The following is a 26,902-nucleotide window of genomic DNA, read 5'->3' as shown; positions in this document are numbered from 1 at the left end:
ACCCAGGAGATAAGCGAAGGGACAGTTAGAAAGCTAATGGGCAGGTAGCCCTGTGATAGTAACAGTTCAATAATTATTGCGCACCGAAAATGTGATGCAAATCTGCACTGTATAAAGGTGATATTGTAGTGCTGGAGAGTAGTTGAAAGTGGAAAAATGGGTAAAAACTTACTATGCAGAAAGTGGGATGTTAAGGTAATGTGGCTGGATTAACAATAATCACACAAAGTAGACATGGAGACGAGCAGCATCATTAGATACATAGGGATGATTCATAATGGCAGTCGGTGTATCAGATAGAAGCATGCCAAATGTTTATAGTTTGCCTAGCGAGAGCTCCCAGGGGAACATAGCACGAGTCGGCAGAGTGCGTATCCATCTCAGTACAGTTCGTGCTGCAGGGCTATACCCTTCAAACCAGGGTATTTTGTATTTGTATTTTATCTCAGATTGAAAATCCAGCTGAACTAATGGTTGAAAAACAAGCCATGCCTCACTTTTGAGCATTTTAAGCTGCTCTTTATGGATGACAGAACACCTGGATGAGAAGTAAGCGTGGAGAGACAACGGTGCGCCACTGGCAGGTGCCTTGCCAGAGTCTAGCCAGCCAACACACCACTGCCACAGCACTGCATTCCTTCCAGATCCACAGCAGATGTCCTCCAGCATTTAGAACAATGAAATCCTGTGCTGTGTGTAACCCTTGGTCGTGGCAGGATTGACTTAGAACTTATTAATAGTAAGATAGCCAGAAAACTCTCCATGTTTGAACATAACCGTGCATTTTAGTGACTGATGGGCTTAAGGAGAAACCAGAAAGGAAATCAGAAAATAGTTTTCAACTTGAAGACAAAGTGATGCGTGAAAGTTTTTTGAAATGTGGGACTAGCACTTCTAAAAATACAGTTTAAAAAAGGTTATTATGGAGAAGAGAAGATTTAAAGTCCATGTTGAAGGTTCATGGTAAGCTAGAAAACATAGGCAAATTAAATGCAAAGAAATAAGAACAAATTATCAAGAGCAGGAGTCAGTGCAATAGAAACACAATCAACAAAGTTGGTTATTTGTAAAAGTTAATGCAAGAAGTTACGTATTTAGTAAACTAAGAAAGAAGCACACTTTAGTGCTATCAGGAATGAAAGTGATCATGTCATTCCTGTGGATATTATAAATATGAGGGACACTATGTGTGCCCAGAGATCAACAACCTGAGGTGGACGTGTCACTTGACTGTCAGTTTTTGAAAAACATTACATAGGTTGAAATGTGCAACCTGAAAATCCCTACATTATTAAATAAACCAAATCTTTCTGACTCATCACTGATAAGCTGGGAATAAGCAGCAACAGCTTTGTGAAGACAGAACAGGAAATAACATTACCCAACTGTGTTGGTCCAATATATAATGAATTAGATAAGTGTATGTATTTGAGAGGGAGTAAGCTCTTACCTGTTGATCCACGCTCCAGATGCTAGGTGTGGCTAGAGCGGAAACAGGGTCAAGGTTGGGAGCCAGATCTAGGTTCTGCCACCTAAGGGATGGGCACTAAATTCCATGAGCCCTCACCACTGCCTCCTGCCTAGAGCCTGTGTTGGCAGGCAGCTGGGATCAGGAGTGGGAGCTGGGCAAGGAACCTGGCCCCATGCTGTGGGACATGTGCGTTAACCGCTCAGCCAAACACCTGCCTGCCAGCTGGGTTTCTGAAGCTGGCCAAAGTTCAGCAGCATGGCTTGTGTGATTGCAAGAACAGAGAATTCCACAGCCATATCGTGAATACAGACCGAGGTATACCTAACCAGACATTGGACTGTGCTAATGCAGTGTATGAAGAACATGTCACGACCGGATTCGTTTTCCCAGCAGCATCAGATTGGTTTAGCATGTCACTATACTGAAACTGTTCACGAAAACAGCAAGAGTTTCAGAGATCATAACCGGCCAGTTGTAATTTTGGAGAAATGGCAGGATTTTGTATGAGTTGAAAGCTATGAGGTACAGGTTTTGTTGTGAGCATGAGGTTCAGAAAGCACAGTGATGTTGACTGTGGTGGTGCCATCTCGCACACTCCTAGACGAGCAGGAGAATAACTGACGGGGACCATGGTGTTGGAGAAGCTGTACTGTGTTCTGAGTCAGGACAAGGCTTCACTCCGCAGAATTCAGCTCTTCGGGGGCCTTAAATGCAGTTGTACACAATTTCAGCTGAGTGCAATGCATTGCGCATTGCCTGCAAAGCCCTGGCAGTCTTTGCATTATAGTTTGACTTACAGTTCAAGCCATAGATCATGAAGACTTTCCAGTAGCCTGTTCTTATTGTCTTGGGATATGTGGGGTTGGGAGAGGAGAGAACAGAGAAACAGGAGGTGAGTTCAGTGGAGGCTTAGTCCCTCACTGCCACTCAGTTCCCTCTAGATGGCTTGAGACATGGGGTTCCTTTGAGGAGGAGAGATTGAATAGTACAGCCTGGAGTGAAGCCATGTGAGATCTGTCATGTCTGTTATATCAGATAGTTATTTGAGAAACAGAGACAGGGAGCTGCCTAAATGGCTGGAACAGTTGGGGCTGGGCCACCTGGAAGCCAGGATCTAGAACCGCAGTCTTTGTCTCCCATGGGGGTGACGGGCCCACGACCATTTGAGCCAGCATCAGTTGCTCCAAAGATGAGCAAGGGCTGAAGCAGAGCTGGGATGCGGATCTAGGCACTGGGGTAGGTATGGGCATCTTAATGCCTGGCCAGATACCAGCGGCTGGCAGTTGCTGTAGAGGAAGCAAATCTCTCGAGGCAGAGGTTTCCTTCCATTGGTTTCCCTGTCTACCTATTGTCTGTAGTGTTTTTTTTTTTTTTTCTTTTTCTGTCTTAAAAGTGTATGAAAAGAGAAAGAAAAAAAAACTTGAGTTTGGTAGTATTTAAAGTAAGCAGGACAGGTTTCCCCTTAGAAGTGAGGTGTTAGAACAGTGAGTAAATATTTTCCTGACAATGCTCCTATGGAGTTCTGATTAAGCATAGTGAGGTGCTGAGAGAACAGTAGAATGTTCCATTGGCTGCTGTCTGCTTTGTATTGGTTGATGCCAGCTTTACACTGCTATGTCTCATGCTGTCCTGGCCAAGGCTGGGAGGGAGTGCCCCCAGCCAACCCCACAGTTTGTTATTGCTGCAACATTTCATGGCAGTAATAGAAAAACGAGGAAATATTTTATGAAAAACCCCAGAATCCTCTAAAGAGGAAGTGGAGTCAAGTTAATGTTCCTTTTTATGAGTCCTATAAAAATAACAATCAAGTAATTTTGGAACATTTCGAAGTTGATTTTTTATTATGGGAGCCCATCCGCCTGGATTTTACTCACAGTTCCACTGCATTCTGGCCTTCAGTGTTCTTGGTGCCACAGATCTTTGTCTGTATATGGAAGTGTAATCATGTCAGCACCTCATCTCGTTTATTGTGAAAAGGGAGATTAGCACAACTTGGAGCGATGCTGGAGACTTGGCAGCTGATGCTGCGTAGCTTAGCTGTTGACATGGTGCTGCTGTTGTCATTGTGAAGCAGTTTCACGCTCAGGCTGAGCTCCCTCATGTATTCAGACAGTAATTATTGCCATCCTGGAACTGCTGAAGAAGGGGTAACGTGCTGACTCCTGTGATCAGCAGAGGGGACACTTAACATCTGCAAAACTCTTAAATGGCCAGATGTTACAGGACACTACAGGTGGAGGGTTGGTGGTAATAGTGTAGTGGGTTAAGCCATTACCTGTGATCTGACATCTGTATGGTCTCCAATTCAAGTCCTGGCTGCTTCACTTCAGATCCACATCTCAACTCATGTGTTTAGGAAAGCAGGAGGGGGAGGTCTGAGGGCGTAGGTTTTTACTGTTGGTGTGTGAGTTCTGGAGAAGTGCCTGGCTCCTAGCTGTGGCCTGCACCAGCCTTGGCATTTGTGGGCATTTCAGGAGTGAACCAACAGATTTCCCTATTTTGCTGTAACTCTGTCTTCTGAAATAAATAAAACTTTTAACAATTTAAAGCTATATATTTCAGGCAGAGATAAATGGAGATCGTCCATCCCAATTTTGTTCCAAATGCCTGTAATAGCTAGGAACAGGTTTAAGGTAGGAACCCTGAATTCAGTCCAAGTCTGCCACATGAGTGAAAGAGAAAGCCCAGATGCCTGAGCCGTCATTGGTTGCTCTGCAGGTGTGCCCAGAAGGAAGCTGCTGTCGGGGATGGAGCTGTGATTTGAACCCGCACTCTGCAGTGTGAAGCAGGGGTTCTACACGGGCTCTGCACTGTCAGGCCCACACCCACTGGACACTTGTCTGTTTCTGTGTAAATGAGAGCAAGGCAGACGCTTTAATGAGGATGATGACAGTGACTGTCCTGTTCAGTGGAACGCCTGTCTGGTTGTGGATGAGCTGCTAAGCCATCTGAGGTGGAGCAGCATGGCTGCTCTGCTTAGCTCTGATGGGCAGCTCTAGATTTAGCCATGGGAGATCTTGGCTGCACCCACCTTCCTGCTTTAAACCTGGGAGGGAAGGCTAACCTGGAGGGGAGCTAGGTCGGAGTGTCCCCCCACTGACAGTTGGCCCCACCGTGCCATCTGACTGCTTTGCTCCTTTCTGGGGGACCCCTGCCTAGTGTCCTGGGAAGTAGGTGTGTACTGCTGGTTGTGCAAGGAAATGGCTCGTCTGGTGATTTCAAATGCTACGAGGTGTCTGTTGATGAGGGTCAGCCTGCTAGAAAGTATTCTAAGACATTTCCGGACTCATGACAGCCTGACCTTCATGCCGGAGTCAGCCTGGCTTTCCTGCCTGCCAGCCTCATGTGCTGTCTGCCCGCCAGAAGATGAATGGCCTTTCCCCTAAGCTGCAGACCTTAGGTGCGTGCTCATTTGCCACCCCCTCCCCCGGGGTTTTAAAACATTCAGATCTACGGTTCTCAGCCACTACTGCACATTAGCACCAGCTGGGGAGCTTTTAATAAAATAGAATTTCCCAGGCCCTGAGCCCAGAGCTATTAATCACAACCCGGGGGGCGGGGCAGGTGGAGCTGGGCACTGGTGTATTTTTTTCAGCGTGCTCAGGATATCTGATGGGAGCCAGGGTGCAGCACCCTTGATTCAGCCTGGGATAATCAGTCAGCTCATTAGGGGACTGGCCATTCTACCAGATCATGCCACTCCATGTCTTTCACTTGAGTCCTGGTTGCCTTGGCTTAGCTGCCTGGTGGTTAGGCCTTGGTACAGTGTGGAGCTCCTGCTGTGTTCTGTTGGTGCACCACAGCTATGCTTGCCCTTGTCTATCCTTGCTATCCTTGCTGTTCTGTGGGCTGCACATCCTGGAAGGAATGGTTTTCCCTCGAGAGAGAGAAAGCAGTTCTGGCTGCTGATCACATGGCTGGGAAGGGATGTAAATGGATTGTGTGGTTAGGAGTTCAAGGCAGGGAACCCTCCTTGGCTGGAGAGGCTCCTCCGTTGGGTAGAGCTGAATGATTCTTGGCCATTCCTCCAGTTGCTCCAGGAAGCAGGTGCTGTCGCCTGCGCATGCAGAGGTGGTGTACCTCACTCTGGACTGTGTGTGTGTTGGCCAGAGCCCAGGTGAGGCCCAGATTCTCTGGCTTGGTTCTTTCCATCACAGGTCACTGCCACCTGCTGTGGAGTGCTGGGTTCCTACAAGCCCCCAGGGTTAGTCCTGGTAAAACGTTATGTGTTTGTTTACAGACATAGTAATTTATTGAGTTGTCCAGTCTTTTGAAATTTTAAAAATAATTTTTTAGTTATTCAGTTCATAAATAATCATTCTAAGGATATGGAGCTATTCCTTCCTCCCTTTTTTCCCTGCTTTTGAGATAATGTCTTTTAAATGTAAATTATAATGAAAAAACTTAATGCTTCACCAAGTAAGATGTTTCAAAAGTAAAAACCAAAAAAGACATTAGTTTAGTGGGGCAGACAGTGGCATAAACAGTAATTGTATAAAAAAATGTCCGTTTCATCCAAATATGGTAAATTTTTAAAGTAGTGGCAGATCATTAAAATCATACTAGCAGCAACACTTTGCACCACCAATTTGACAGAATCGTAGAACACTTTCATAAAACCATCGCAACAATACATAGGCATTTCTTCATCTCTTGTTTGTTTTGTTTTGTTGTGTGTATGTTTTTAGTTTTCGCTTTCACTGTACGTAAGATAGAGAACATTTGGTATTTATCTTTATGGGTATAGCTTCTTTAGTTCACTATCATGTCCTCCAGTGTAGTCCATTTGGCTGCACATGGTAGACTTTCATTCTTTCTAGCTGAGCATTATTCCATGGCATATAATTCACCATTTTCTTCTGTCATGCATCTGTTGATGGACACTCTAATTGATTCCAGATGTGGCTTTTGTGAGCATTGCTGCTGTAAATATGGTGGGATGCAGGTGTCTTTTTGATACAATGTCTTTTGGGTATATGGCCAGTATATCTAATAGGCTTTGCTAGATCATGTGGCAAGTCTATTTCTAGTTTTTTTTTTTTTAATCTCTATTTTGGATTCAACTTGTTAGTGTTTAGTTGAGAATCTTTGGACTGATGTTCATGAAGGTTATAGATTTTCATTTCTTGTGCCTTTGTTTGATTTTGTTATCAAAGTGATGGCGGCCTAGTTCTAACCTGTTCAATATTTTGGAGTCGTTGAAAAGTAGCAAAATTATATGCTCTTAGAATGCTTCGTCAAGTTCAGTATTAAAGCCACCAGGTGCTGGCCTGTTCCTTCATGGCGGACTTGGGCTTGCTGCTTTAGCTCTGTTCCTTGTCAGGCCCGGTTGGCCATGTCTTCTGGATGTTGTCTCGGTGGGTGTGTGCACCCACAAGTTTAGTCGTTTCCTTGGGGGTTTTGCAGTTGATCCACATACAGATCTTTGTAGCCCGAAATGACCTGATGGTGGTAAGTTTGGTCACCTTTGGCCTACTTCTCCTTTACTTTCAGGGCATATAATCACTGGATATAATATTCCTGGTTGGAAGATATATTTTTTAAGACCTTGAATATTTCATCCTGCTGTCTTCTTCCCTGTACTATTAAAATATTTTTAGCGTGAAAATAGAAGGTGCTTTGTTTACTTGCAGAGAGAGGTGTTAGGATTTGCACTTTCCTTGTTTGGTTTCTGGAAAGGGGCTTTAGCATCCTGGAGGACTGGGTGTTTTCATTTCTTTTCCTCCTCTTAGTAGAGATCATTGAATTGTAAATGTCAGATCTAACCCCTAGTTTTGAAGACTGAACAGCTGAGGTTGTCTGCTGGGGCTCCCTTAAGAAACGGAGGTCAGTGAGTACATTTCCACTTCTCCCTTTGATTCTTGTTATCTGTTTTTCTTTATTTCCTAAGATGCTGCTTCTGGAATGTAAGAGCTAGCATAAACGTGCAGAGTGTTAACATGAGCATCTCTGGCCTGAGAAGGATTCCATCTCTGTGCTTGAGTGTTGAGTGAAGTGCTTCATCTCTGAACTCTACAAAGGAAGGTTGTGAAAGATGTGGAGAGATGAGACACACAGGCATCCGTCTTCAGCATTCTTCCTGTTTATTTCCCAGTCAGCCGTGTTCAGTGTGCCTTTTCAGGTCACTTTCCTTTGAATGATCAGCAGTATTGGACAACCATGTGTTTCAAATTCTTTAAGAGAAAACACAGCTTGAGGTTTTCTTTGTTTTTTTGTTTACAGCAATAAAGATACGCTGAGTAACTGATTTGGCTGTAGTCGTTTGTATATTCTAAAGAAGAAGTCATGGGTTTGCATTTGTGCCAGTGGGTCTGTCTTGCCCTCTATTGAAGTTTTCCCAAAGAACAGATCTCCTGTCTGGGATAACACATGGCTTGGTTGGAATGACTTGCCATGCAAGGAGTCACTCTAGCTAAGTCTTGCAGAGAAGTATCCATGGAGGAGCCAGCGTTAGGGTCTGACACGGTTATCTCCTGTTGAGCTGACAGTGGAAGCCTTGGTGCCAGTAGAGAGCTGCTTTCGTGTGGCAAAGCACTTGCCAAATGCTGACCATGAGTAAGCTGTATTATTGCATGCTGCTGAGTGGATAGGTGAATAATTGGTTGAAGAAGCAGTGGCATAAAATGAGGCCAAATAAAGAAAAGAATAGTTTAATTAACATGAAAAACTATGTATTGGTAGTCTAGTGACTGAAGTCTTCACTTTGCATAAGCTGGGATCCCATATGGGCGCTGGTTCTAATCCCGGTAGCCCCACTTCCCATCCAGCTCCCTGCTTATGGCCTGGGAAAGCAGTCGAGGACGGCCCAAAGCCTTGGGACCCTGCACCCGCGTGGGAGACCTGGAAGAAGCTCCTGGCTCCAGCTCTGGCTGTTGTGGCCAATTGGGGACAGAGTCAGATCGAAGATCTTCTTCTCTGTCTTTCCATCTCTGAAAATCTGCCTTTCCAATAAAAATGAATAAATAATTAAAAAAAGAAAATCTGTTGGGTGGGTGTGCTGAGGAAGTATCGGGACACTGGTCACGAGCAGGGATTCAGGTGTGAGGCACCTGTCGCTACGATTTCTTGAAGTGCTGGGGGCCAAAGGAGTCCACCGTGTCAGTCGTTCATCACGTGGGTCTGCTTCTAGGTTCGGTGTCTGTACCGTGGCTGGGTCTGTGTTGTCTGTAAAAGGAGGTGGTTCTTAGCACCTGTGTAACAAATATTTTTTGTTTGTTTCTGAAGTTGAGATTGCCTGGAAACTGTAGACTCTTCATAAGCTCCGTGTCTGTTCACCTCTGTACTCTGAATTTCTCATAGCTGTTTGCGTGGTATTGTTTTGAAAAGTACAACAAAATTCTAACCAGCTCATAGAAAATGGAATTAAAGTTGTTTCTTTGCAAAACACTTTGAAATCCATGTGTAAGTGAGTCTTCAAAGAAAGTACTTAGGCAATGTGTGTTACAAATCAATGACATACAGATGTCAATTTTTCTTAGAATGGACATCTTTTATTTCTGCGTTTCATGAACCTTTTGAAGTAGCTGCTTTTATCGATCCGGGGACTTTGATGGACTAACAAAGGTGCCTTGTTCTGTAAGTAGAATTGGGCCTCACTCTGTCGTGGTGAATCTAATGGGAGCTAGGATTAACAGGCATTGCCCAGAGTCCTAAAGGCAAGAAAGTTTTCATTGAAGGTGACCTTAACATCTCAATTAATCCCTTTGGTTAAAACACACAGAGGCCCAGAGGTGTTCTTACACGTGCTGTAGTTTGGAGAGCTCTGCAGTGTTGATGTACCTGTGCTGCTATGCTGGATTTCTGTGTTGTTTCCTCTGAGCGACGGGAAACGCTGTGCTTGTCTGCTGGCTGGAGTTTCAGCAGCCAGGAATAAACCTTGAGAGAAGATGACTGGGGCTGGCTGATCCTAGAGACAGGGTTGTTGTTGCTGGTTTTTTTTGCCTCTGTCATGCCATTTTCTTGAAAGTTGTGGTCCCCTCACATGTCTTTTTCTGCCAGGAGTCTCAACTGCTCGCATACTGAGGGTAAACATGACATTTGCTGACAAAGGTTAAAGCAGTTGTTCACAGAGAAGAAATAACTCTACAGAAAGAAACGAGGGCCTCGTTCATGAAAAGTGGCTGATGGGAGCATTTCTTCTGTGCTGTACTATATGCTGCAAAAAACAGAGTTGTCATTTGTTAGTAGTGAGTAGGAAAATCGCTGTGGTGTTTTGCCCAATGCACTTGAGTCAGATTGTGTACATAATTTTTGTGACTTCTGCCCATTCTTTTCCACTGTAATTTATGTGCAAGATGGGTAAATATCAGATTTTTAGTTTTACTTTTCAATAGTACAGCACAAAACTCTCTGAATGGCACACTCATACCTACTCATTAGCATAAAAATACTTTTTGATTCATATGATTCATTAATATTTGATAGTACTTTGGTCTTCTTAGAAAAGTGTGAGTGCATACCAAGTGGTAGGAAGCCAGAATGTTGCAGTAAATGTGGATTTCTTATTGCAGGTACATGTTGGGGCTTGCAGCAATTCCAGCAGTTTTACAGTTTTTGGGCTTTCTCTTTTTGCCTGAAAGTCCTCGCTGGCTTATTCAGAAAGGACAGACTCAGAAGGCGCGTAGAATCTTATCTCAGATGCGTGGCAGCCAGACCATCGACGAGGAGTATGATAGCATCAGAAACAACATCGAAGAGGAGGAGAAAGAGATGGGCTCAGGTAGGCGGACTTCACGCTGCACAAGTTGTAAAGCTATCTGTCGGTTGCATTTAAAAAGTATCTTCTTGGGGCATTATTTAATACGAAATTGCATGACGGTTTTATTTCTGTGTGTGTATACATATGTGTATAGCTAGATCTATAAATCCATTTAGCCCTTAAGTATAATCTGATAATATTGTGAAAAAATGCAGAGAAACATCTTTGGCAGTGTGCTGTCCTCATGTGATCACTCTTTTTGTATTTCTGCAGTCTGTTACTCTTTTGAAATTAGGTGGATTTGGCACAATTGTTTCACATGTGTTTGTACACCAATACCTCGCATACATAAGTACGTGCACCGTTGACTTTCCATTTTAGAATAAGGGCAATAATGGAATGTTGCCAAAATAAGTAACGTTAGTTTAAAAAGTCAGATGCCTTATTTGCACATCTCACTTTCGTTTCCATACTAAGTTTTGTGAAGCATATGAACAGTTTGGTTTTTACAAATTTTAAAGTAACTGTTTTTATTAAAAATGTTTAGTTAGGTGTCACATTCTGCATTTTGTCATTGGAAAAGCCAGTTAATGAAAGCCTAGAGTTAACTTCTATTTCTCAGGTATCATCTGTAGACTTGATGTCCTCTAGTAAGACAGCCTTGATTGAAAATGCACGCAAGCATAGCAAGGAGAACTCCCTAGGGGCTGGGCCGTGGTCCTCGTGAGCAGTGTGAGGGCCCCAGGACCAGAGAAGCACTGGTGTGTCTCCCAGGTCAGAGTACCAACATGGAGACCGTAGCATAGTCACGGAGTGCCCAGGCCTTCAGCTGACACTCCGAGCAGAAGTCCAGTGTGTTCAGTGCTGTCTGAAGGAGAGGGCAGGGCTCCCTCGTGTGTGCCGAGTCCAGGTTTGCAGCCCACCCGTGATGCCTGCCTGCCCACCAGGAGCTGGTTCTCCCCATGTGGTGCATTCAGCCTCGCGTGCTCACCTCTTCTGTCCCCGCCCGCCCTCCCTCCCTCGGTATATCCCACACACATACTTCTAGTGCAGTGTTGGCCTTTCCCCCTGATGTCTGGGCATTACTTAGTCCGTGGACATTGACTGTGTGAATTAAACCATTGTTCCTGAGGATCTGGGTCAGGAACCTGCGGAGTGCAAGCAGGGCAAGGAGATCCTTTGAGAATGGATTTGCTCAGGTACAATTCGCCTGCCCCATTCGCATTCTTTGAGTTCATCTGTCTGTTTTTCTCTTGGCCTTTCTCTTGCTCTGCATCCGTGGGTAGCTCAGGTAGTGACCCTGCTTTGTGTTTGTCACGTTATTTTTCATGTGGAGACACGATCCTTACCAGCTTTGTCAGTCCACATCACCCGTAAGGGCTGGAGGGTCAGTTCCTTTGCATTCTCCTGGTGTCAGCAGGACCGACCAGGGGCGCCTTCCTGAGATGGCCGAGTGAGCATGAGGTGGAGGGGGGGGATGTTGGCCGTGCGTGACTTCTCCAGCCTCATGTAGGCATCTGTGCGTCAACTAGACTGTGGCCTTCACCTTCCTGCTCAGACCAGAGGCCCTGGGAGCTGGGAGCCCTTTCTCTAGGCAAGGTCATTTTTTGAACATCTTCCTCAGACTTTGCTGTGTTGTCTGGCAGTACCTGCATTTCCATAGACACTGTGCAGAGGTTCAGGAGAATTTTACTTGAACCAAGTAGTCTCCTTCTCCCAGCTCAGCATTGCTAATCTGTGTGGGGAGGGGCTTGACCAGTGCTTCGCAGAGAAGGTTGCAGGAGAAGAGAAGTTCTCTGTCACAGTGGCTTAGCCGCCTCTTAGCTGTGAGCTTGCCTTCAACATGCGTGAGGCATGTGCCTGCCTCAGCCATTCCCAGTGGATCTGTGCCTGGTGGCCGTCGGGATGGTGCTGGCTGTGGGCTTTGTTTGGCCACTTAAACTTGGCTGTCTTGGGGGGGAGCACAAGCATACTGAGCTGTGTTGTGGGCAGTGTTGCTGTTGTTCTGGTTGCATCTGCAGCAGCAGGTACAGGCTGCACTGTGTGACAGGACTGGGCTGTAGGGGCTCTGCTGTCTGCAGCATGGACCAGGAAGGCCCCTGCTCTCTGCACCATGGACCAGGAAGGCCCCTGCTCTCTGCACCATGGACCAGGAAGGCCTCTGCTCTCTGCACCATGGACCAGGAAGGCCCCTGCTCTCTGCACCATGGACCAGGAAGGTCAGCATCCTGCTCAGCACAGCGTGTTCCTGTGATTCCTTCTCCGTGACCGGCACCGCAGCAGCAGTCAGACGGGTTGTGGGAGAAGCAGGACGTACTTGGCGACATGGGTGCTCAGCCCTGTGTTACGCATCCCGTTGGGTTGCTAACATTGGACTTGATAGAGTGGTGGGCAGGGAGATGGGAGACCAGTCCTGGCTGTACCCACCTCAGTGATCCTCAGTGGGTACTGAGATGGAGGCCAAGCCACTGTTTCCTTTTTTGTGTGTACTTGACAGTAGCCCTGTTGTCTGCCATTTTAGGATTTTTGAAAGTGTGCTGGACACCGGGCTTGTCAGAAAACAGTTTACTGCATGTCTGTCCGTAGGCATGGACATGTGCCTCAGATCACCAGAAAACTACAAATTATAGTAATGGCTTCAGTGGAAGTGTGAGAAGGGACTGCGTTGGATGGGATGATTGGGAAAGACCTCTCTAAATAGTGAACTAGAAGGGTGAGGAGAAATTAGCAGTAAAGAGAACTTGAGGGAAGTGCATTCTGGACAGAGGCCAACCAGTGCAGACTCTGATGGTCCATTTAGTGAACCAGGTCGGGTTGTTGGTTGGTTTTGATAATAGCTAATGAATGTCCTACTGAGTTGACAGGCAGTGAGGCAAAAACACTTATCTTGTTAGAATCAGACCCATGAATACCTGGATTCTCTTTTCTTTATATTAATACAAGTTTTTCAAATGTCCCCTGCTACATGTTAGAGGTATTCCCACAGCATCTGACCATACCTCTTTGTCAGATTTCTAAGCCAGAGTTGTGAATTAGCAGAGTCACTGTTAGTACTTGGAGAATCGAAAGCAAATTTGATCACAAGTGTCATTCCCGTCGTTGGTGGCCTCGTACGTTTTGATCTCCTGGTTGACTTCCTGCTGAGTGGATGCATGTCGCATTATGATTTGCTTGCTTATATTCTCTTCCTGTGAGGGGACAGGACAGTGTTACTTGACCCCAAGGAGCACATATGTGCTGGTCTCTGGGTGAACTTGGAACGGATTTTGACACTCCTGTCTCAGCAAGATGACCGTCCATCTTCAGAACGTGAACACAGTGTGTCCGTATCTTTGTGTGATGTCCGGAGATGATTCGGATGACGAGGAGTGCACGGCAGGTACATGCCTCACACGTGATGGACAGGGGTTAAAACAGAAGGCTGAAGGGATGGCTGCACCCATACCCTGCCTTGTGTAAACTGGAGAGCTGTGAAAGCAATGGACTGCTCTTTTGAGCTGGGGAAGAGACATGGCTTCTTAGGCGTGATGACTTATTTAAAGGAGAATCTGTTTTATTCATTGTGACTTGCATTATTGATTTTTCTGAACCCCAGAAGACTTTGGAAGTCTTAAGTGAAATTGGAGTCTTTCCTGGATTTTACACGACAGTGTCCCATTCCAGGTTCTCCTGCTGTGTGGACAGACAGCATAGCAATGAGGAAGGAAGTGGCTTCCAAGCCACCTTCCCTGATTCATACTGGAAATTTCCAGCCTTGGAAGGAGGAAGGCAATACTTGAAGCCTCTGTGTCTGTTTTCTCCCTGAGATGTTCCTAACATCTCCCAGAAACAGAAAGCCTCCGTGCTGCAAGGACTTGGTGGCAAAGATATTTTCCCTCTAGTTCCTTACTTTCTGTTTTCATCGTGCTGTTCCTCAGTGCTCTAAATTTGATGTGATCAGACAGGGTGCAAAGAACCCAGAAAGTAGACATTTCAAAAAGCAAATCCAATTCCTGAGTTGCTGCTTCTGGATAATTCGAGTCTACATTACCATGAAATCCATCATCTGCATAGGCAGACCCTGCTGTATAAGTGAGGGTGGGCCCTGGAGCCCCACACCCACCCATGGGGCATGTTGATCACAACACCAAACTCCCACCCTTTTGTCTTGTATGTTGGATTGAGTCTCTGTTTGAGAGGCAAAGTTGTCAAAAGCCATTAATTTTTTCTTCTCTGAGGTTTTTTGAGCCCTCCAGTCTGTGCACTAAGCAGTATTTTTGGTATCCTTATCATGGGTGCATATTTCAGGTAACTTGTGTCTTAGCATCTGTATCCCTCAAAGTGCCGTAGCCCTCACTGTGGAGGTGACGGAGGGAGAGAAGTACCAGGTTCCTGACTTCAGAGCTGCGCTAAGGAGCAGGTGTCTCACTCTCTCGGCCTCTCTTTTTCTTCTTCCTGAATGCTTTACAATGCCTTCTTGAAAGTGACTGACTGCGCCTGTCTTAGAATCAAATAAACCTTCCAAGTCTTACCGTTTTTGCAGAATTGAGCCCCATGCTGTTCTCTGCTAAAAGGGAGGCAGATCAGCTTTATGTGGAACCCGAGATTTTTCTCTAGTGCATCCTCCCTGTGGGAAACCCGGAAGAAGCTCCTGGCTTCGGATCAACTCAACTCCAGTCACTGAGGCCACTTGGCAAGTAAACCAGTGGATGAAAGATCTTTCTCTCTGTCTCTCCTTTTCTCTAGAAATCTGTCTTTCCAATAAAAAAAAAAATAAATCTTTAACAAAAGGTGAGGGGGGCACCTCTCTATCCTGGAAGTTGCTTGCCAAGCTCCCGCTTGCATGTTATTGCTTAAAGGGGGTGCAGCCAGAGCCAGCGAGCTGTGTGGGGCTTGTGGGCCTCCAGCATGTCCTGGCCAGAGGTTTGCTACACCCCTTCTTGGAGGAGGAAAAGAAGAGACATGAAAGTAAACAACTGGTTCAGAGTCTGATTTCTTGGTTTGTGGATTTATGTCTAGCCCACTGCAAGGTCAGCATGGCGCTCAGCCATGCCCAGACAGTGGTTCTCTGTGTGGGCTGCTCCACTGTGCTGTGCCCGCCATGTTCCTTCCAAAGCAAGCAATACTAGTGACCTCTGGAAATTCCTCAGTTTGTGTTCTCTGTCAGAAAGCCTTATCTTAAGTTCAGTGGTCCTATTGAATCTATTAAGATAATGTGATTTTGTTTGATTTTATAAGGTATACAAGATATCCCCATTTTGATGTCCATTTTAAACAGTACATCTTTTGGTGGCTCAGACTGTGGTCTGTGATAAGCAGGACTTTACCCAGGATGAGAGCCACGCTGCTGCCCACACCTGAAGTTAGCACGCTTGCCGGAAGACAGGAGGACGGCAGGGGATTGATGTGCTGCCAGACATAATGCTGGAGAAAGCAGTGTCTGTTCCTAAGTGGCAGAAGAGCATCGTTAATATCTTTCCTAGCCAAGGCAGACAGATGCTACTTATAAGACATGATAAACTTGTCATGACTGTGTGCAGTAAGGCACAAGTGATTTCATGGTGCTGTAATTCGAATTGCAGTGTCTTACATTTCTGGTGGAAAAAATACAATTTCAAAACGTTGAGACTGTTCATTGCAACCTTTTTTTCCCTCTAAGTATGGAGAATGTTAGCGAAAAATCTGTGAGGAGGAGAAGTTTGGAACCAAGACCGCTGGGCTGCGTAGCGTAGCCCAGCTCCCTACGGGCCTCAGTGGCTTGAAGAGGCCGTGGAGAACTGCAGGTGTGGCTGCTTCCAGGGACCCACTGCATGGGCTGAGACCTCGTAACCCGGCCTGGAGACAGTGTTCCGCTGCCACTGCCTTGACATTGTTTGTTTAGGAATCGATTTCATTGTGCAGTGATGGGGGCGTAGGTGGCAAGTCTTCCACCTGCTGGTCCACTGCCCACATGGCTGCAGTGACCAGCACCTGGCCACACCAAAGTCAGGAGCCTGGAGCTTCTGTGGGTCTGCTACCTGGATGGCAGTGTCCCCGAGTGAAATACCTATGAGAAATAAAATCTTTACCTTGCCCATAAAGTTTACATGTCATCCAGTCTCTCCTTTGGATGCTCTGAAACCCTGGACTTTTGGGTTAAAACAAACACGCATCAGGATCATGGTGCTGGATGCCCCCCCCGACACACACACACACCGACAGCTGCATTCTTAGCTGTGGCTTGGGCTTCGTGGAGGAAGAGTTCACTGATGACTGAGTGTCTGCAGGAGATTTAGGTTGTTGGCTTTGGGGAGAGGGTGTTGGGAGTTTGCTTTTGAGACATCTCAGACGGTGGAATGAAGAAGTGGAATAGCTTCTGGGTGAGCAGCTGTTTGGCATTTGAAGACACTGGATGCCCATGATCTTTATGCTGCTCTCAGTCACAGCGCTGCTTCTCTGCCAGGCTACATTAAGAGCCTGGGACGGGGACTGGATCTCAGTTGACACATCATTAATATTCTGTTGGTGGCACCAGGGGTCTGTTTTCTTTATGGGTGCAAGTTGTTGAGTGACAAAGCAACACACTCTAGCTCAGCAAAAAAGGTACTGAGTGCTTCTCTGTGCCAAGTGCTCCCAACATGGAGGGAGAGGCCGTGTTAAATCCACCAGCAGCAGTGATGCGACCCGCGGGGGAGAGAACAGTGCTCAGGAGATGGCTGTCCAGGTGGAGTCATTACAGAGAAGGTGCAGCCGGGCGGGAGCCAAGACCCTGAGCCCGCGGGCTGGGCCGAGCAGTGGCTGGGTGCAGCTCACTGACTCTGGGTCTCTCCTCTTCGGCTCACAGACACTTCTGCTCAGCAGAATGGCATCGGTGCATCAACCAGGCTTGCATGTGGAAGACTCCCAGCAAAGCAACGTGATGGCACAGGATAAGGCTTGTGACCACTGAGGCTATTTAGAGTGTATGCTGCCGCTGAAGATGATCCCAGCAATTTTCAGGGACATTGTGGGCTGAAAAAACAAACAGTGAAATAATTACGTGCCTTCCACAGCGAGGTGCCTTGGAAGGAGCGTGACATATCTTTCCACAGTGCCCAGTGTTTGTGTAACGAGAACACGAAAAGGCCGTGCCTCTTGCAGAGGGCTCAGCTCACTGTCCTTCAGTCAGGGCAGTGAAGCCTAAGCAGGAAGGAAGGTTGGCTGTGCTTGGTTGCTTGCTGAGTGTCTGGAAGAGATACAGAAACAGTGCTATCTGGGAAGATAGGGGCTTTCGGAGCTTGGAAATGAGACAGTACAGCCTGTCGCTGGCTCTTGCATCTTCTTGGTCCTCGGTTTTCTTGTCTGCCCAGTGTTGTGAATCCTGCAAAGCTGTTAGGGAGCCACAGAGGGTCGTTTCCCAGAGCTCAAAGCCATTTATGCTGAACCCACCAGCTCCTTGTCTTGCTCAGTCCAGTCATTTAGTTTGAAATACATGTGTTAATTTCATGCTTTTTTCTGTGATTCTTTTAACATATTTTTAGGAAAACACTTCAGGGTATTGCAAGAGGCAGCATTGCCAGGGTTAGGGCTATAAAAAGACAACTTGGTTTTTCCATGGGATGCTCTCAATCTTCATCTAGTGATAAGACCAGAGAAGATCCTGGGATGGAAAGTGATTAGGAAGGTGAGAATTTCGGTATTGATAGGTGGAACAAACTTACATGGACAGCAAAAAGATGTTAGGTACAACACTTGACAAGCCAAGGCATTCTGCCTACACAAATGGCATATTTCTGAATAGATTAAAGCATTGTCACAAACAGCAAGCATTGGAAGTGCTGTCTGTGCAGAGATGAAGGTGGCTTGTGAGGGGTCCTGGAACCGAGGGTCAAATTTCCTGTGGGCGCCACTTCAGCTGGAGGACTTCCTTCAGCTCCCTTCCTAAGACACAGATCCACCTGCCAGGCACGTAGGCCATCTGCCGTGGTAGCTGCTGTCTACTGTGTGGTATCTGGGAGCAGGATGTGTGTCTGCAGAGCCTCCCTCAGACACGATGATCAGCTGTGTTCATTGGGACTCACACGGGGCCGTAATCAGAGCTTGGCTCGTAAACTGCTTTCCAGCATGGATTGTGAATGTTGTCTGATGGCCATGCCGTCTGTGAACTTGCTCCCTGAAGTGATTATCTGCAGCAGGAACTGGTGGACGATCCATTTCCAGCCCTTTTAGAAGATGAGAAAGCCGACCCCTGAGCAGAGCGGCACCCTCTGAGGACAACACCACCTCTGCAGTTTGTGTCTGAGTGACATTGTATCGTTGCTTCCGTGTGTGGGTTGTTCATCCTCTCTGGACCCTTGGCTAGGACGGAAGCAGTCTGCTCTTAGCACACAAAACTATTTAGAGTTCCATTTTAAAAAAAGAACCTTGACATTTATTGAAGACTCAAGCCTCGTAAGCAGATACACACTTGAGCATTTACGTCTTTGCCTGTTTTGAGTCACTTTCTGTGATGCTGGTCAGGAGGAAGTGAAATAGAAGGCCTGCATTGGAAGAGCCTCATCCGTTCTGTGCGTGGATCGTTTGAAGATTGGAAAGCTGTTCTGCTCAAATAAATACATCTTCATCCAGACAGGTGCTTAGTTTGATGCCTTTAGCTTATTTTCAGATGCCTTCTGGGAAATCTGAAGTTTGGCTGAAATCTCTCAACTATCTACCAAGGAGATCTGGGAGTGCAAGTTTCAGTTGGCGAAATTTAGAAAAATGTCCAGTACCTTTTAGTACACAATGCAACAAAATGTGGACGCGCTCTCGTTTTGATGCCCAAGATGCAAATAAATTCTTTAAAAAGTTGTAAATTGTTCAAACAACTTGGTGGTTTAGTAATAGGGAACAAACTGTTTTTTTCCAGTTCCCTCCTTGACTATTATTTTCTTTGATGACAGCAAGCAAGAACACGGAAGTGTTAAGTTACATGCCAGGGGATGATTTTCTTTCATCCCCCCCAAGTTTTTTTAACATGGAATTTAGCAGAAGATAGAGTTTGGCCAAGGTGAAATGTGCCTTCCCAGCCTGTCAGTGCCGTGCCGCTCTGCGGGAGCCTGCGGCCCTCGCGGGAGGCTCGGCAGTGTGGGCCTTTGCAGGCTGAGCCAAAGCGTCTGGTCTTGTGCTGCAGAAGGAGGGCAGTGATGTGGATCTCGCTTCCTGCGTGGCAGCGTCAGGTAGGACTGCGCGGGTCACTTGGCACACAAGCAAGTGCTACAACACCAGGTGGGAAATCCAAAACGGGAGATGTTGCCAACAAAAATAAATGTTGCTGCTAAGTTTCCCAAAAAGAAAATGTACAAACTGTGCAGCGATTTTAAGGAGGCAGGGTGCTGATCCCTCAGGACCCAGAGTTCTCCGGGGGTGACAGTCCCTGTGACTGTGTGCGTCCTTTCTCTAGTTATACCAACTGCACGCTTCCTTTTAGTGATGTGAGCACAGCATGTGAGATCCTTGTTTTTCATATGTACATTTACATTTTCAATGAATAAGCCCTTCAAAAATACCAGAAGGTCATACAGGACCTAAGAAAACTTCAGGGAACTCTGTGAAGCTTGTTAAAAGACACATTCCTGTACCTGCCTCTGTCAGAGTTCAGATTAAAGAGGCCGTTCCCCGGGGACTTGAGCCTCATCCAGGTGTGTCCTGCCAACTCGGGCTGTGCCACCATCCTGTTTACCCTGGGAGGATGCCCGTCACAGGCAGTGTGGCTCCTGAAGGCATGGGTTCAGTCAGATGCTGCTCCTGTGGGTGAATCTTCGTCCTGGGATTTCAGGAGAGGTGGGGTCTTGGGGTGGGGACCTCGCCTTAATTCCCACGGTGCTGGTTAGCAGTTCTGCCGTCTCAGGAGATGTTGGAACTAACGCCCGTCCTTGCGTATGCGGTGCAGGGACTAAGGACTGTGTATGAGATGCTGTCAGGGCTCATAGAACACAGTGGGTGCTGAATCAGTACTGGCTATGATGGCAGTGGCAGGTTGGGGTGCGGTGCAGAGCTCCCCTGGGCACATAAGCACCGTCAGCTGCTGAGTCTGTGAGTGTGCGAGTGTGCGTGTGGCCCTCCCACTGTCTCAAATGCAGAAAGTCTGGAGATGTGCCTCAAATCCAAAACAGCTGTACTTTTTGAAGTAGAAAAAAGGCTTTGAGGACATCTGCAAGATGTGGCCCATTCTGGGATGCGGAGACAGGATCAAGGCCCCCACGAATACAGAAGTGAGAGTCTACTGGGGGAGGTAAACCAGAAGTGAAATGTGTCCATCACTTGGCCTCTAGTGTGGCACGTTCAGGCCAGAAGACACTGGCTGTGTGTGTGGACAGATGTGGCTGGCAGCTGTGAGGAAGAGATAGCCCTGGGTGCATGGTGGGAATTCATTTAGGGGTGCAGGATATTCCTCGGCAGGTGCAATGTGAGGCTCTGAGTTATGCTTACATGCAGTTGTTGTGGGGACAGGTTGGGTATGTAGCCATGTAAACTTGGGGAAGTCCTGGGTTTGGAAAGAGACCCGTGGGGTGTGTACCCACAGGGAGAAGTCAGCTGATGTGCAAGAAGGAGGAACCCAATCCTGCAAAGGCTTCAGAGTCACAGATGTAAGCCCAGGAAAAGCAGCTACTGGGAGCCAGGGGCGTGGAGTGGAGCAGAGAGCAGTGTTCGCTGAGTCCTCTTTTACTCGATGCTGGAGGCTTGACTGTTGGGTGTGCGGTGTGGAGATCATGGGAACTTGACCAGAATGTGTTACCTTTAAGCACAGGTGACACTGCCTAGATTTCTCCGCAGGTGAAGGTGACCCGACAGACAGCAGAGACTGACACTGGGACTGTGGGGTGGGTGGTGGTTACGGCAGCAGCAGTCTGCTCAGGCCCTGTGGGGTGGTGTTGACCCCGGAAGTGGGGAGGCTGACCTGTGACAGCCAGGGGAAGAAGCAGGAGGATGGTAGACTTACGGGAAGATGAATTAGTTCTCTGTTGATTGCATCTGTTTTCTCAGCAAAATGAGCAGAGAGGTGGTCATCACGTGCGGTGTGATGAGTGGGTCACAGTGATGACCACCCTCTGCATCAAGGGGCAGGGTGGTTCCCTGTGGCAGGACTCCACACTGTGGGCTGTGCCCTTGCTCTGCTGTGACATCCCTGCTATTCCTGGGACCATAAGATGTCAACAGAAAGTCCCCAGTGAAAGCTAGTGCTGTTCCCGCAGTTGGTCACTGTCAGCACTGGACACTTCACTGTGTCTGATGACACTCTGAGAAGTATAGCTCCCATTTTGGTCCGCACAACGCTTTCATTTCCAGACCCCTAATGTGGATTAGCTTGACTGTTAGAGAGGGGCAGAAGCTGATGAGAAACCATGCTGTGAAGTGCTCCTGGCCTTAAGGAAACCATGGCTTAAACCTTTAATCCACCCAGCATGCTGCCCTGCCCCGGGCCTGTTCTGAAAAACGAGGCACAGAACGTAGGACCAACAAGCGGCATGCACCTTGTGAGAGTGCTGGTAGCATGTCAGATTGTTGATGCCAGAAGAGATGTTCATCAGGAAAGGAAAAGACCATGTTGTTTAATGGAATCCTGAAATGAGTTGTATCTGTAACACACATGTGTGTGTATAACATTAGTCTTCCCTGGTGTGTGTGTGCAATGAGTCAGCTTATCTTCCAGTTCTGATCAGTAATCCTGGAGCTCCTACAGCTGGGCACAAGCAGGGAGCTGGATGGAAAGTGGAGCAGCTAGGACACAAAGCAGCCCCGGTACGGCATTCTGCTGCTTGTAAGGTGAGGATTTAACCATTGAGCCGTTACTCTGGGCCCGGCAAAATAGTTTAATTCAACCGAGTTGTAGTCTTGGTGTTTTAAGGCACCTCAGATGACACAATGTTCTAGATCATCTAAGAGGCAGTCAGCTGGACATTAATTCTGTCTAGTCAGGACTGGGGCCCATCCGGGCATTCCCTGTGAGGCCCACAAAATCATTTCATGTGCCGGTGTCAAGATGATCATTGTGGGTGTGGCTCTATATTCAGTGACTCTGTAGCAGCCTAGATTTTATGTTGCTAATTTTGTGTGACCCATGGATGATGTTACAAATGTCCACACACAGGGTCCTTAGCAGAAACAAGGTTGCATCGGGAATAGAAGGGAGCACATGGGAATGCCATCTGAGTTCTTAGAGTTATATCTGCAAATCACATTGAACCTGCCAAAAACTAACTAAAAATTTAAAAACTGAAGCAAAAGGATGCTTCAAGTAAGTTATGAACAAACTACACAGCAAGATAGTGATCATCTCTGCATCACATCATGGGTATCGTGCTTTACTTTTAAAAGCAGGTTTTATTAATTACACTTTCAATGCAATGGGAAGGTTGAATTTTTAAAAGACTGCATCAGGTTAGGCTTCCAGGAGATGCTGGATCAAAGCATTTCTCAGTAGACACTCTGGTTGCAGCCAGTGTTTTAAATAGACATATCCTGACACCCTTCCACCTGCCGCTGACCATATGGGGAGAGCAGACAGGCCTCAAAATCAAACAGCCATATGCGCTTGTTCAGAGAGTGACCTCTTCCCTGCAGGGCTGTCTTCGTCCAGGACAATATCTGAGAATTACAGTTTGCATCATGTTAGGAGACATGAAGGGTTGACCTAATGAACAGCAAACACATGTTAAAATAAAAAATGCTGAAGAAATAAGGCTAGGCTCTCACTGACGTTTAAAAGCTTGAGTGTCTGGAGCCATGTCTTTGGAAACCTCTTTGCCTGGTCCTGGCAGCACCAGAGGCAGCAGGAGGGTCTGTCTGCACCTCCGCTGCCCTCCCAGTGCCCCAGCACAGAGCTGGCTCAGAAGCACAGGAGCTTGCCACTGACGGTGAGATGGGAGATGTCAGGTGTGTAGGTTGTGGCTTGATCTGTGTGACAGTGCCAGCTCAAGGTCACTGCGCTTGCTGAAGTGATCTTTAACATGTGTGAGCTTGAACTTAGGGCAAGGCACAGCCCCTCACCAATCCATGGTGTTGGATGATACGAATTGATGGAGTTTTTTTGTATTGGAGTTTTATTTCTTGGTGGAAAATGAGAAAACCACTTTATTGGAATCTAGATTTCTATGTAGGTTTTAAAGCTTTTGAGATTTACCAGACTTTCCTACCCTGTTCAAGTTTTCTCATTTTGAACTTTTCCGTTTTGCCAAATGCCCCAAGATGAATCTTTCAACAGAAAAGCTTAGAACTTCATATGCAATGAAAATGATTAATGCTTTATAGAAACCCAGCAACATTTTAACTTAGAACTGTTGTAGCAGCTTCTTGCTGTGCATAAACTTGCCTTTTCAGTATTGATTTCCTAAAGGTATCAATCACATGGGGTGTGATTAGTTAGCAGGATGATCTAAGCCATGCTGGGTTTGGGGGAAAGACAGCCGGAAGGGTGGTGGTTCCGTGCTGCGTTCTGGAAAGAGGCTGTTTCTGTCTGCCCACCGAAGCTTTCCCATTCCCAAGTTCCGTTCAACAAGGAGCTGCAAGAATCAGTATTGTGTCATTTTTTTTTTAATCTGAACATCCTATGGTGTTTTTTTTTTTTTTTTTTTGAGGTGGGGGTGGCTCCCAGAAGTTTGCAGATGAAGACTGCAAGATGAAACAGCCAATTACATGAGGTTGTTTCTCCCCTGTAGAAATACTGGTTTGTATTCTCGCTGTGCAGCTCAGTCTTTACCCTAAGGTCTGCACAGGGGGTTTACATCCTTTGCCCACTAAGAACGGAGGCAACTTCTGCTCAAGGTTTTGATGGGAAGAACTTGAGTGCCTGAGGAAGCCCTGACAAGTGAGGCAGGTTCAATATATGGATATTTGGGGATTGCCACATGGGCAAATTAGATCCCACAACCCAGCATGCGTCCACAACCTCCAGGACCAAAGGGGTGACGCAGCAGTGCTGGCATGCCTTGCAACTTTATTAGCTGTGGGTGCAGCATGGTGGGTGCATGATTGAGGACGTCAGAGCTGAGCCAGTAGACGTTACTGTGGCTGCCATCCTGTTTCCTTCCCAGTGGTGGGTGTACCCAACCCCAAATGTTTATAGGCCTCATAGTCCTTGTTCTCGGAGCTGAGCACTTGTAAATAACTGGTAAGAATACCGGAAGAGCCCACTGGGACACAGTTCTTTACCATAGACCCAATGTCCTGCTTTCTTCCCCTTTTGTGTAGAACTTGCGCTTCTCTTGTCGTAGAGTGTCTTTCTCAATCTTCTTTTCATGACTAACATGGATCAAGTTTTTAGTATGTTGGAGTGAGAATTAGAATGAGCTAGGGCAGGATGCAGACTACTTTGGAAGCGGAGTCTGGTTATAGCTTGATATATTTGGCTTGGTTTGGTATCCAATTCCAGGCATTTCTGGAATAGTTAAGATTTCCTGAGAGTCATGTGACAGAGAAATCTTCTTTGAGATGTTACATTTTAGGGTACCACACATCTGTAATGCGCTCCTGTGTCTAGAATCTGGGACAGTTACTACGCTTTTTCTGTGTTTTACCCCCACCATCAAGTCACAGGCTGTTTGATTTAGGCTGATTGTTCTGTTTTTGATCATTCACCCTTGTTCGAGTTTTATCTTCTCAACAGTACTCATTTGTTGAATATTTAAGTCTAGAAACAGAAGCTAATAGAGTATGATTTAAATATTCATGTGAACAGCAAAGGATGAAATGCTCAGAAGCATAATTCAAGGGCCTGAAGTGTGGTGCGGCAGGCAGAGTCACTGCCTAGGATGCTCGCATCCCGTAAGGCCACCTGTTCAAGTAATGGCTGCACCACTTCTGATCCAGTTCTTCGCTAATAGCCTGTGAAAAGCCGGGGAGGAGAGGCCCAAGTGTTTGGGCCCCTGCCACCACAAGGCGGAACTTGGTGAAACTCCTGACTGGTGGCTTCAGCCTGGCCCCGTGCTGGCCGTCGTTGTCATCTGGGGATGGAACCAGCACAGGAGAGATCTCTGTGGTTTCCTCTCTCTGACTGACTTCTGAAAAAATTAACGAATCTCACAGAAAGTACAATTCATCATCTCAAAGTGTTCTACCAGAGATAATGCAAGTTTTGTATTCTTGGGAGTCTGTGTGCAACCTAAGATAAAGGCAGATAGGCAGGAAAACCATGAAATTGGCAGAAGTTGTATGCAAAGTTGTAAAGATTATACCTTTGATTTTAATACAGTTTTTAGTGTGGGAATTTGCGACATGGGTCTCACTGATTTATCCATAGTGGAGTTATTTCCCCCTACAAGTGGAACTTTTTGTCTCTCTTAAGTCCTAGTTGTACCGATTTCTGGATTGTTTGTCATCCTTCAGTGCCTGTCTCATTCCAGTAGGTTTTCCACAGCTGCTTTCTTCACCATATGGCACTGTGTGCATTTCCCAGCTCAACCCTGGGCTTCCTGAGCAGCTCACTTTTTGTATGAAGTCATCAGGAAGGGGATAAATAGGCCGGTACCTCTTTCCCAGTGTTGTCTGACATCAGCATATCCCCCACTTCCTGCAGGTCAGTTGCACTTTCGGGTCCTGGTTTCCATCATCATCTTGTGGATTTGCTGGTGATGAATGGAGTATTCTGAACAGAGAGAGCAGACAGCTCTGTAGTCATGCTCTGCCACTTGCTGACCATGGAGCACATTGTGTCCTGGATAGGACCCATGATCTGGAAGCCAGGTAGGCAGTTAGTGTCCTGGACATGCTCAAATTGAGTGTGAATTTTCTAGGTGTACCTTCGTTATTCTGCGAATCAGCAGGACACCTCACACAGCCTTTGGGTCCTGAGTCCTGATGGCTTCTATTTTTCCACTGTTTTCGTATGATGCTTTCAAATCACACAACCTTTCTTAGGAAATAGACCAAGCTCTTTCTTCTTGACTCCCTGTCTGCCACATCCCATATAGGTGATCCACCCAGTGGTTTGCTATTGATATGTGAACTATTAAAGAAAAATCTTAATAGCATAGAATGCATTGTGTATACTAGTGTGCTTTTGTATTAATGAAAGTCTGAATTTATTTTGTATAGTCTTCAGAGTGAGGGCTATTTTTATATAGAGCAGGAAAGCACAATTTACTGGTAATTTCTATTTTAAAATGTTCACATTCATCTATGAAAAACTGGAAGAGAACTGATGTGTCAAACAATGGCCTTGGGGTTTGCCTGGTGGTAGCATTGACTCCTTTCAGCATCAAAACACATCTTTCTGTGAAACAGATGTCATCGCATATAAAACATGAGACTCTTGGAGAGGATGAGCTCTGTGCCCGTGGAACAGCTGCTGTGTAGCCAACTTGTGTACAACTCTAGGTTTCTCTGACTCTGAGGAACTGCTCTGTCCTCTGTGCTGATGGCTGTATTGTGGTTGGCAGATGGGAGTCAGTTGAACTCCTAAGAATCACAGTGGGTCATGAAAATTCTGCCAGTGCCATTGGATTGAGAATATCTATCTCTTTATTAAAAATTGCCTTGTCTACAGAAGACAGCCACATGTGCTTCATCTTTGTTAGCGGAAACTGATGCCTCCTTTCTGTGAACTAGTTGCCTGGGACTGTTATCTTTCCTAGCGCTTCTTCCACAGGGCTGCATGCCACACCTGGTAGGACCTCTGGATTTCATTCACTCAGACAGTCAGACTGGAAGGTAATATTTTCTAATTGCTTCCTGTGGGTGTCCACTTGTGAGGAAAAGATTTTAGAGACTAGAAAGAATTTTTGATGGGAAATAGGAAAAGTACTTTGCCGGTGTTAAGC

At 46.4% G+C, this 26,902-nt stretch overlaps 1 protein-coding gene across 1 annotated transcript in view; it reads left to right on the top strand.

Moving 5' to 3' along the window:
* Positions 1-26,902, top strand: part of SLC2A13 (solute carrier family 2 member 13) — a 138,091-nt gene that overhangs the window by 40,116 nt on the left and 71,073 nt on the right. The window contains exon 3 of the mRNA XM_058655832.1: positions 9,982-10,190. Coding sequence (XP_058511815.1) covers positions 9,982-10,190 — 209 coding nt within the window. The remainder of the gene's footprint in view (positions 1-9,981; positions 10,191-26,902) is intronic.

Source organism: Ochotona princeps, chromosome 27, assembly GCF_030435755.1.
Source record: "Ochotona princeps isolate mOchPri1 chromosome 27, mOchPri1.hap1, whole genome shotgun sequence".
NCBI classification, from domain to species: Eukaryota; Metazoa; Chordata; class Mammalia; order Lagomorpha; family Ochotonidae; genus Ochotona; species Ochotona princeps.
Note: the sequence above shows the minus strand (reverse complement) of the source record. Positions and strands in the feature narration are given on the sequence as shown.